This window comes from Megascapheus bottae, chromosome 13, assembly GCF_031878675.1.
Source record: "Megascapheus bottae isolate mThoBot1 chromosome 13, mThoBot2.hap1, whole genome shotgun sequence".
Lineage (NCBI taxonomy): Eukaryota > Metazoa > Chordata > Mammalia > Rodentia > Geomyidae > Megascapheus > Megascapheus bottae.
Window position 1 is genome coordinate 25,872,152 of NC_143521.1, and position 12,388 is coordinate 25,884,539.

The 12,388-nt window shown below is 35.2% G+C and overlaps 1 protein-coding gene across 15 annotated transcripts in view; it reads right to left on the bottom strand.

The window, feature by feature from the left end:
• Positions 1–12,388, bottom strand: part of Adgrl3 (adhesion G protein-coupled receptor L3) — a 685,889-nt gene that overhangs the window by 346,354 nt on the left and 327,147 nt on the right. For all 15 annotated transcript variants that reach the window (XM_090343514.1, XM_090343522.1, XM_090343521.1 and 12 more), the window contains one exon: positions 8,058–8,271. In XM_090343514.1, the coding sequence (XP_090199640.1) occupies positions 8,058–8,271 (214 nt within the window). The remainder of the gene's footprint in view (positions 1–8,057; positions 8,272–12,388) is intronic.

Consider the following 12,388-nt stretch of genomic DNA (forward strand, 5'->3'; position numbering starts at 1 on the left):
CTTATTTCTAATTAGCCACCAGAAAAGTGAAGTGGCTCCTGATGCTCAAAGTGGGAGAGCTCTAGCTTTGAGTAAAAGAACTCAAAGACAGAGCCCAGACCCCATGACTGAAAATTAAATGTGAAAACAAACACTATCGCCACTTACAATAATAACAATAACAATAATAAAAATATCTCATATTTCCATTTTCTATAATTTGTTCTGACAAATAATATTTCAAATGATCAGAAATTTAAACCTTTCTCTTTACAAAGTATCTAGGCTCTGGTTTAAAATTACAGCCACAGAAATTGAAATCATGCAGTACTACAACATTGGTTTTTCTGCTTTAAATTTTTTTGTTGTTGTTATTGTTGGTCGTGGGGCTTGAACTCTGGGCTAGGGTGCTGTTCCTGAGCTCTACATCTCAAGGTTACCACTTTACCACTTTAAGCCACAGCACCACTTCCAGTTTTCTGGTGGTTGATTGGAGATAAGAATAACAAGGACTTTCCTGTCAAGGTTGCCTTTGAACCGTGAACCTCAGATCTCAGCCTCCTCAGTAGCTATGATTACAGGCATGAGTCAGAGAGTACTGCCTAAAAAATTATCTTTTTTAATTAAAGAATTTATTAACATGGATTTTGTGTTTTTTTAGGAAGAAATATTTTTACTTTTATATATTTTATTGTAATTAATAGAAGGGTTACATTAGATAGAAGGTGCATTACTTAACAATCATTGCTACCCCTTCTCATGTTTTTGTCCCCATTTCTCTCCCCAACACCTCCCCTCATCTTTTTTTCCCTCCTTCCCTTCCTATTTCAAATAAACATATAAACATATATACAATATATCAGATAACAAGGTAAGATACTGTAACAATATGAGATAACCAAGGGACAACAAAAGAGATGAGAAATAACATAGTACATTAAGAACAACTGTCATACCTTATATGGCTCTTGTTTCTAAATCTTGGAGATCCTTTCATTTAGCCTCACTCTATATGGCCTTATGTATCTAGGTCTTGCCCTATTGTAAACCTCTGCTAGGAGAGTCTAAGGTTTATGCTAATTATGTCAAAAGAGGGAAACCATTATCTTTATAAAGAAAAATTATTATTATTATTATTATTATTATTATTATTATTATTATTATTGCCAGTCCTGGGCATGAGCTCAGGGCCTGAGCACTGTCTCTGGATTTTCTCAAGGCTAGGGCTCTACTGAAGGGACCCCTTTCTTGACTTCCCCAAAATCCATCCACTCTAGGCATTTCCCATCTTTATGACAAAGGACTTGACCTGAGGCAGGGGCTGCAGAATCTCTGATAACAGCTCAGATTACAAGAGCAGCTAAACCAGGTGGAGTTACCAGAATTCTTCCCCACCCCACCCCCCTTGGCCTGCCAGGGAATTCCCTCCCCTTCCTTTGTTGTCAGAGCAGTGCACCAGAAGCCCACCAAAATGATAGGTCAGTTCAAACAGCAAATGTGTCAGTGGTTGCCCCAGCCATCAATCAACCATGCTGAATTCCATTGGCCACCTGTATATGGCCAACCCAACCACATGGCTGGGGCCTATAAAAGTAGCCTGTGAGATCAGGCATCAGGTGGGGTGGCTCTCTCACTCACATCTTAGAGGCGGCCCTGACCGGTCAGTATGATTCTCGATGCTAGGCGTGGAATAAAACTCTGTTTAACTTAACTTCCAAATTCCACTTTTGTATCAGACTCGTTCCTTTGATCATGGACCCTAACACTACCACTTGAGCCACAGCATCACTTCTGGCTTTTTTCTATGTATGTGGTGCAGAGGAATCGAACCCGGGTTTTCATGCATGCGAGGCAAGCACTCTACCCCTAGGCCAAACTCCCGCCCCTCAAGAAAAATTATTTGTACAAAGAAAATAAAAATATAATTTAAATTATCCTCACAAGAATTATTTTATGTGGGTTACATTTATCAGTGTTTATGATATTAAAAATTACATCTGAGAAAATTTTAAGAAAAGGGTCAATACTGCCTTGTCCTCGGCTAAGCTACAAATATTTGGCCAAGAATTTCTTTTGGTCCACCAGTGCCTATGTTAAAGTAATAAGCAAGGCAACTTACTATGTGTTATTAAAAAAAAAAAAAAGCCAGGCGTAGGTGGCTTACTCACTCCTATAATACTAGCTACTCAAGAGGGTGAGATCTGAGGAGGATCATGGTTCAATGCCAGACAGAGCATGAAAACAGGAAAGCCAATGAGACTCTTAGCCCCAATTAACCACCAGAAAACCCAAAGTGATGCTGTGGCTCTAGTGGTAGAGTGCTAGCCTTGAGCTAAAGAGCTCAGAGACAGTGCTCAGGCCTGGAGTTCAAGCCCCATGACCACCCCAACCTCCACCACCAACAACAACAAAGATTCATCAGATCTGAAGACCTCCTGTCCTGGAATGGACTCCAAATTTCCACAAACTTTTCTTAAACTATGGATGCAGTAAAAGGTAAACCTTTTCTCCACAAATAAAGATAGGTGAGTCAACAGAGCTACCTTTTCTTGTCATAAACATTCAAATCATTTGGTGATTTTTTTAAATTTAGAGCTAGACATAAATAACATGAATTTTCTTTCAAAATTAATATTAGTAGCAAAGAGTACTTAGAAACAATTGAGTTGGTTGAGCAAAATTTATTTATTTCAAAAGAGGCAGAAATACTACAAAAAAAAAGATGACTAAAATGCTTCAAATGTCATGTTCTGTACATTTGGGCTTTGGGAATCGAACTTCTCTTGGCACTTCATTTTTACTCCATTTTGGTGTAAACAAACCTGCCTGCATATTATACTCCTGAAGCAAAGCATTATATATTACAAGTTCTAAACCTGTCTTTCTTTAATGCAAATCACATAGTTCAACAGAAAAGTGTCCTAACATGAAGATTTGTTTGCTATCTGTTACAATAGAAGGTAATGGATTATTCAAAGAAGCAAAAGAATACATGAATAATAATAATAACTCTTGTGTACACACATAGTTACCAAATAATACCTACTAGGCTATACCACTGATATGCCTTCTATTATTATTGAAGACTTCTTAACTTCTCTAGGGATGAACAAAACAGAAGCCAAAAATCTTTTTGTAAGCTGTAAAATCTCCTGCTGTGCTTCTGATATAAACTGAAATAGAACTCTCAGTAAAGTGAGAAACAGCTCTCTCTCTCTCTCTCTCTCTCTCTCTCTGTCTCTCTCTCTCTCTGTCTCTCTCTGTCTCTCTCTCTCTCTCTCCCTCTCTCTCTCTCTCTCTCTGTCTCTCTGTCTCTGTCTCTGTCTCTGTCTCTGTCTCTGTCTCTCTCTCTCTCTCTCTCTCTCTGGCTTCTCCACTGATTCTCTCTCTCTTTTCATACTCTTGTTCCTGAGGTGATTATAACATGAAAATATAATATTGATAAAACACTTGGAAATCCATAACAAAAATTTAAATCTCTCACTTAAATACAAAATAAATTTCTCACTGTATATATTTACTATCTAGAGTAACTTAAAAATCATATATCATTGTTAAGAGAATTAAAATGCAAATGAAACATTTATGCCCATGCTTACAGGAATAACTGCCAATATTTCCCTTTAGAATCCCCACTGAAAAGCCCAGTAATTTTAACTTGATTTCAAATATTCACTTATTTAGCTTAAATCTATGCATTGAGTATAACATATAACCAAAAATCAGATTAAATTATAGCATATGCTGAGATGGAAATAAGAATTAACAGCAATAGTTCTAGAGAACTATACTGCAGTGAGGGAAATTTGCTAACTGATTTATTATGATAACTGTTGGCAGCTACCACTTGGTAAATTTACTAGAAAATAATTTTATTATATTTGAAGTGAGTGAGATAAATGGTATGTAAAATGGCTTCAGGGAAATTATACAAATAATTGCACTGAGTGAAAGAAGTAATAAAGGAACAACTGCATATTATATAAACTATTACTTAAATTATTAAAGTTTATATAAACTCAACTTAGGAGCTATCCTTGGGAGGAAGTTGAGGTTGATACAGAGAACAAAATGGCTCTTCTCAGGCAATGTTCATGTCTTAGCTCTTCATTTAGGTATATGAACAGCTTAGATATGTACATGGAAGTATGCACATCTAAATTGTGCACTTATTTGAGTGCATATTATATCCACATATGTATATGTACATATCTGTGCCCAAAAGACATTTAATGTATGTATATGTATATCATTATAATAGTTTAAATCATAATAAAATGTTTTCATGACAATGTACTTTGGCATTCAAAATTCTCATATTACTCTGAATTTTTTTCCAATTCATAATAAATATGGTCAGGTATTTTTACAAAATTTTTGATTTAATTTATTATTATTAGTTTTGCTATTGGTCATGGGATTTGAACTCTGGGCCTGGGCTCTATCGCTGAGCTCTTTAGTTCAGGAGTAGTGCTCTTGAGAAACAGGTTCAATCCTGATTTTCTGATGATTAGCTGGATATGAGTCACTTGCACTTTGTGGCCTCACTGGTTTTGAACCTTGATCCTCAGATCCCAAGCTCTTGAGTAGCTAGCATTACAGACATGAGCCACTTGTGGCCAGATATATCTGAACCCAAATACTGATATGTTTGGAAAATGCATCAGAGAACATAAACATGGCTAAAGGGGTTACAAGAAGGAAGAAATTCCTTTGGGTTTCTTTTAAGTACTTCTTCACTTCCAGACTTAGTATCAGTCTAATTATTAGTCTGAGAGTCACTAATTCCAGCCACATCCTAAAGAACACATCTGGTATTTCTCCACAGAAATACTCTGTGATCTTATCCAGAAGAACATGACTCTTTTGGCCTTTTTATTAGAAGTAAATGAAGTGAAAAGGAATATGGAGCAAACAACATTGCTGCTTGTATTTCATCTGTAAAAAGATACAGTTTTGTGGGCAGGGACCATGCCTGATTTATATGTCCATCAAACCCAAGCAACTGCTGTAGTGAGCTGCCCATTTGTTTTCATTAAACCTGAAGAAGACAATCTGAAACCTGCAGTGGATTCCAAAAGTAAAATTGCTATTCATTCACTCATATATGCATTGACATTAGTTTTAGGTTAAAGTAACAGAAAGTCTGCCTTCTGAAAGTTAACAATTACTTTAGACAAATTCAGTGTGTGATAATGAAGTTTTGTTAATATTAATGTAGGATAAGGAATCTGGGCACCTGTGGTTCATGCCTGTAATCTTAGCTACTCAGGAGGCTGAGATCTGAGGATTATGATTCAAAGCCAACCCAGGCACAAAACTCTGTGATATCCCTATCTTGAATTAACTCAGAAAGCCACAAGTGGTACTGTGGCTCAAACTCACAGAGCACTAGCCTTGATCTGAAGAACTCAGGGGACAGTGTCCAGGCCCAGAGTTCAACTCCATGACTGAAATAAATAAATAAATAAATAAATAAATAAATAAATAAATAAATAAATAAAAGATAGGATCAGGAAAGCTGTAGTTAATGCTATGTTTTACTAGAAGAATACAAACTAAGTAAACTCTGTGAAGGCTAACATGAATGTGTTCTGACATCTGAACAAAGCCTTCAGTAGGGTAATGATAGAATATGGAATTTCAGAGATTGAGGCAGTGGTAGAATGGCATATGATCATGTAATTTGACAAACCAACTTGGTAATTTGCATAATATTTTCATTTGTTTGTGCTAAGTATCAATACTTTCTGTACTAAGAAGTTTCCTTTAAGATCATGCAGCCCTGAAAACAGTGGAAAAAATTGGCCCCTCTCAGCAGATATCAAATTTGAAAAATTTTACTGCAGAAAAATGAAGGAATCAAATGTCATATATTCTTTTGAATTCAAATTGGGAACTTTTCACAGTAAGCTTACATATCAGTATGCAGTTTAATTTATGCAACGTGTATTCAAACATCTGCATGAAACACATTGTCTCTTAATGCCTGTGACTTCTAAAAGAAGTTAGAAAGCTTGTTTAAAAATTAGGTTTAGGCAAAGATTCAGTAATATTATGTTTTTTTATCTTTAGTAATAATCTTCCTACAAAATATACTTAAATATGTGTAGACCTTGATGAAAGGTTGCACTAAATTATGTTTTCAACTTGAATGTATCAATCTATTTAAGCTGTCTATATTATTATCAGTAAGATATATCCATGCCACAGCTAGCAATTATTAGCATTATTTAACATTCAGTGGCTGCCCTGTCACTGTAACTAAGTTCATTCTGGAGCAATGTGGGTGGTCTTGGCCATCACACAAGATGAAAGTGATTTCTTTTTTTTTTTTTTTCCAAGAGCCAAAAGCAATTATTTTGGACAAGAGTAAATTTAGCATACTCCAAAATTCAAATAAAAGTGAATAATTTGCTTGCACTGAGAATTAACCCATTAGTTCAGCTAACTGACAACTCTTAAGAAACCACCAGGTGGGTTTAGTTACAGGAGGCAGCTTGAGTGCTAGAAACACTTGCACTCCCCACCCCCCACACACGTTTTTGTGCTTATGCATTCCATGGTTCTAGAGCATCCATTTTAACTATTTTCTACATGAATTACAAGATTAAGGACTTATTCTGAATGTTCTTAATAGCATCAATGAAAAGATTAAAACAATTTCAAGGGAAATCTAGCAGAGACCAAAGGGCTAATGAAGTCATTACTTTGGCTGTATTCCAGTTCAAACCTAATCATGTGAAAGCAAAATCTCCTCCTCAAAGGACACCTCAAACAGCATTTTGTTATTTTCAAAATAAAGAGATTGGATGTCTCCGATGACATTGAAAAACAAACTGGTCCAGCATCAGTGAATGATACCTGTAATCCAGCAATTCAGGAAGCTGAGATTTGAGGACCAAGGTACAAAGCTGGCCCAAGCAGGAAATTTACTGAGACTCTTATTTCCAATTAATCAAAAACCGTGGAGGTGAAGCTGTGGTTCAAGTGCTTGAGCAAAAAAAAGCTCAAAGACACCACCTAGGCCCTGAGTTCAAACCCCAAGACAAAAGAGAAAAGAATATATATGTATGTATGTATGTATGTATGTATGTATGTATGTATGTATGTATGTATGTCAGGTCTACTCTTCTCTGATAGTAGAAAGTCACTCCTGAGAGAGCATTACAACACCACTATAGAATAAAATGAAAATTTCAGGCAAAACATTGTATTTCAGTTTTAGCTATTTATTACACCCAGAAAGATATGTAACACATTATAACCCACCACTTACCAAATTTTAAGATAAGTTTAACCTTTTCTAGCATGGATTCCAAATATTTCCTCAATGATCATTTACCTTATTTTTCCTTATTTCAGCCTGGAAGCTGGTGGCTCACACCTGTAATTCTAGATACTCAGGAAACTGAGATCTGAGGATCCCAGTTCAAACCCAGCCCAGGCAGAAAAGTCTCCATGAGACTCTTATCTCTACCTTCTCAAAAACCAGAAATAGCACTGTGGCTCAAGTGGTAGAGAGATAGTATTGAACACAAACAAGTGCAGATACAGTGCCCAGGTGTGTGCTGTATTCTCTCTGTCTCTATCTCTGTCTCTGTCTTTCTCTCTCTATCACACACACACACACACACACACACAATCCTATTTCTGAAAATCTCATATATACACTTCAGGTTTAGAAACTTGTATTATGTAGTGAATTCAATCCCAGAAAACACTACTGAACAGCGTGAAGATTATATCATGAGTTTTACTAAATAATGTAATACATTTTAATATTTCCCTGTGCTATATGCAATTTCTAAATGCAGCCATTTAGTGATGTAAGACTCGGAAGTGACTCAAGGGGTAAAACACTTGCCTTTCCTGCACAGATATCTGGTTTGAAAAGAGTAAGGGAGGAAAGAAAGGAGGGGGCAAGGTAGGAAGCAAGGAAGGAAGGAAGGAAGGAAAGGAGGAACGGAAGGAGGGAGTGAAGGAGGGAGGACAGACGAAGGAAGGGACCAGAAAATCCAATACATCAAGTGAAGTTTTATATGTATGCAAAGAAACGAATACTGGAAGCTCCATACCTTTGAGACATAATCTTATAGGCATCTGGCAGGTAACATCGGATATTCTCCATTTGAGCCGGGTCTGAGTCACAGATTTTGTCATCAGTCCTCCCGTAGTTGGCACTTTCAATCATGATGACATCGGTTCCCGGACAGCGGAGTTCTATAGGGTAACTCTCACAGGACAGCTCTCTGCGGACCACGGCCATGGGAATCGGGGCACGGCTGAAGGCTGAAGGAAGAAGGAAGAAAGCACAGCACTGTTATTATGAGTTTGCTCGGCATATGAGTTTGCTTTCCAGTATTTGGGGTGGGACGGCACAAGATCTATAGTTGAACTAAAATATAATATTTTTGTTTGAGTACCAAATAATTTTGGTTAACTGTTGTTAACTTTCCCACTAAAATTTTCTACACACACACACACACACACACACACACACACACACGATATTATGTGAGACCTTCCTTCCCTCTTTTTATCTAACTTAAGTATATCCTACAGTACTTTACACTATGACTTGTATATTTTATTTAACAATGTAATATATGGTGAAAATATTTTTGTTTCTGGATATGTGTATTCTATTTATAATAATGCATTAAAGTAAGTATGCATATAAACATATAATTTAAAAATTAATTTGTCCGGGGCGGGGAGTTTGGCCTAGAGGTAGAGTGCTTGCCTAGCATGCACAAAGACCCGGGTTTGATTCCTTGGTACCACATACATTGAAAAAAGCTGGAAGTGGTGCTGAGGCTCAAGTGATAGTGTGCTAAGCCTTGAGAAAGTCCAAGGACAGTGCTCAGGCCCTGAGCCCAAGCCAAGGACTGGCAAAAAAAAAAAAAAAAAAAAAAGATAATAATTTGTCCTATGTTTTTGGATATTTTAAATAACTGCATATGATAAATAAATTATATAAATATGTACTTATTGGTTATGGTATATTGGGAAGTATACGATTATCCATGTTTATTTTACAATAAGGCCTTAAAAGTAATATAAAGTATGCTATATTTCAAAATGTAATGAACTGTAGGATATGGAAACAAGAGGTTTATCTTGTGTGATTTTTGTTCTTAATGTACTGTTATTTCCCTTTTTTTTTGCCCTTATGGTTAATCTCATGTTGCTACTGTATCTGACTTTGTTACTTGGTATACTGTATATACTATACTACATATTTATTTGTTTATTTGAAATAGGGAAAGAAAAGGGGTGAAAACAAGATGATTGGGAGAGGGTAAGCGGTGGAAATGGACACAAAAACATGAGAAGGGCAATCAACATGAAAGAAGTAAGGCACCTACTACTTGATGAACATAACTGCAATCCCTCTTTACATTATGTCAATAATTAAATAAAAAGTATACAAGAAAGCTTCAATTGATGGGAAAATGGGGAAACAATTTCAAATCTTGCTAGTAGAAGTTGATTATAAAGAAAAAATAGCCCTTTTCTTTTCAAAATTAGATAATTTTTTCTTAATTTTGCCAAATCAATGATTAAGGAATATATAATAGTATCACATTTTATTGCATTTGTATAATTAATATTTTTTTTATATTTTTTACCCATTATGTGCACTTGTGTAAGCAAATCTTGCTCTTGTAGAAGTTCATTGCCTAGCAAGCCCAGGCAAATCTCTGTCTTTCATGTTTCTTCTAGCTTGTTTCAATTCAGAGGTTTATATATATATATATATATATATATATATATATATGTGTGTGTATATATATGTATATATATTTAGCTTTCTCCCTTTTCAGTTAAAGTTTAATCATTTCTTATTCCAAGACTGAATGTTACCAGCCTCTTATGGAAATTGTTGTGAAACTCAGCGACTTACCATCAGAAGCTGTTAAGTGAAATCTACATGAAGTGTTTACCAGTTGTTAATGCAATGGATTTTTATACAACAAAATCAATTAATGGAAAGCATATATGATGGATCAAATTTAGGTTTGTAGTTGATTAACTCACAAGTACACATGAATAAAACTATGAACTTAATTAAACATAGAGAACTATTTTTAAACTTTTATTTAAGTATGCTACATAAAAGAAGACACACAGGGAGGTAAGAAGCAGAAAGTTAAGAACAAGGATGAGTACAGATGTGAAACTTTAAAATTATTAATGTTTCTCTTAAAACTGAGAAAATGGGGCCGGGAGTTTGGCCTACTGGTTAAAGTGCTTGCCTAACATGCATGAAGACCCGGGTTCGATTCCTTGGTACCACATACGTAGAAAAAAGCCGGAAGTGGTGCTAAGGCTCAAGTGGTAGAAGTCTAGCCTTGAGAAAGTCCAAGGACAGTGCTCAGGCACTGAGCTCAAGCCCAGGACTGGCAAAAAAAAACTGAGAAAATATGACTTCTTTCTTGAAACATATCTATCTTTTCAAATATGAGAAAGAAATGGGCTTTTGGCTTATTTCTAACATATTTTAGAAAAGGTTTGATTGTACCATAGTCCCATGATTCTTTTTTTTTTTTTTAAAAAAAACACCTCTAGCTTTCATTTTCCGGGGTTCATTTTGTTAAATATTATTTTATATGATCAAATGCACATGGGCATTTTGCCCTTGTGTCATAGTCCCATGATTCTATACTGGCTTTGACATCTTAGTCTTTCTCCCCCTTACTCAACACACCAACACACACATACACACACACACACACACACACACACACCTAGCAAATCCATGTCATAGATCAAAGAGAACTATTATCATTCAAAGATGGTTTGCAATGCTACATCTAAAATGTGTTGTTGAGCCAATACTTTGGCAGAGCACTCTCAAAAGAAAGAAACAGGATCTGTACTACTTCTAATAAATGTAGCATTCAAAGCTTCTACATTTTTTGAACAAAAAATCATTTAAATTCTAAGATTCTCTTTTTATTTAACTAGAGTACTTAAACTTTAAATAAAGAAATAACAGAACAATGAGAATGTTTCAATTCAAAAATCTAGTTGGGAGATTTTTACCTTGTTAAAAAAATCACAGAAGTATTTTTCTTTTCACACAATGAAGAAAAAAGTCATGATTTCATATGATGTATATCAAATTTTGGACACTTATTACAAGTTGATTGTCCTATTTGCTACTGGCATTTAAGAATAAAATCACTTCAGAAAGTTTCCCAATATTAAATTCATCTAGCTATGTTATGTTGACTTAACCAGTTAATTAAGTTAAAAACAAGTTAATTTAACAAAGAAACACCACATAAGCAAATCACACTGTCAAAGCATTTGTTTTTCAGAGCAGACAATTAGCCTGATTAAACTCATCAGTTAATTTTGTCAAAACACTGACATAGATTTAATCTTGGTCTTCACTGTCAAAAGTATCATTCCAAATCAAACATTCAAGCTCGATTCAAAGCTAAGAACAATGTCCAGCCCTAAATTTTATGTTCAGCAATTTTGAATGGATAAGAATAATTTAAAGGCTACAAATCCTCAGTTTTTTACAATATTGTTACAGAATTGTTTGATGGAAACTTTGTTCTATTTAACATATAATTACATTTGTTTCAGGAACCCAGTGACAAATTATATTCCACAAATGATGGGTGCTTTGTTGGAAAGAATATATTGCTGAAAACTATAGTGTTATGTAATTAGCTATTTGAATTGCTTTTAATTAGATTACTAAATGTTTTCACCAGCAAATCAAAAAAAAAAAAAGGCTTAAGTTAAATATAAGATGCTTTAACCAGTCAGTTATCACACTGCTAACAGAATGGTTTTTGTTACAAGAAAAATTACGAGCAAATGTCAATCGTTCAAATGCAAGGTGGCAAAGTAGTTTATGGAAAGTATATTCCATAAATATGGGGCAATGAATTATAACACCTGTTCTGCACTTGTCTCCTTCCCAATTTACAATGCCCTCACTCCCATACAGTATTTTAACCCAGGGCTCTCTATAACCTAACCTAACATAACATAACATGATATGACATAAGGTGTGTTTTAATGAGAAACACACAGTTTCGTCATATAGATGTGTAATACATATTTGAAGAATGGAATGGAGAAATATTAGATGTGAATTCTGATAACTTCCTGGTATCATAATACAGATTAGCACAACTTACTGATAGGAGACTGACTGAAAGGACATGAATTAAACTAATGTCTGCTAAAGATGATCAGAACCTAAGGAAGCTTATAAATGCTTCTATGTCAAACATACACCCAATCAAAAGTGTCTCTAAGCAGGGATTAGCTGTAAGGAAATCAAGTAAAAACCTACTAATTTAGAAAATAGCTTCCAGTTCTTGATGGCTTGTTTTCTCAAGAATCACTGCGTACATTCTTCTTTTCAGGACTTTTA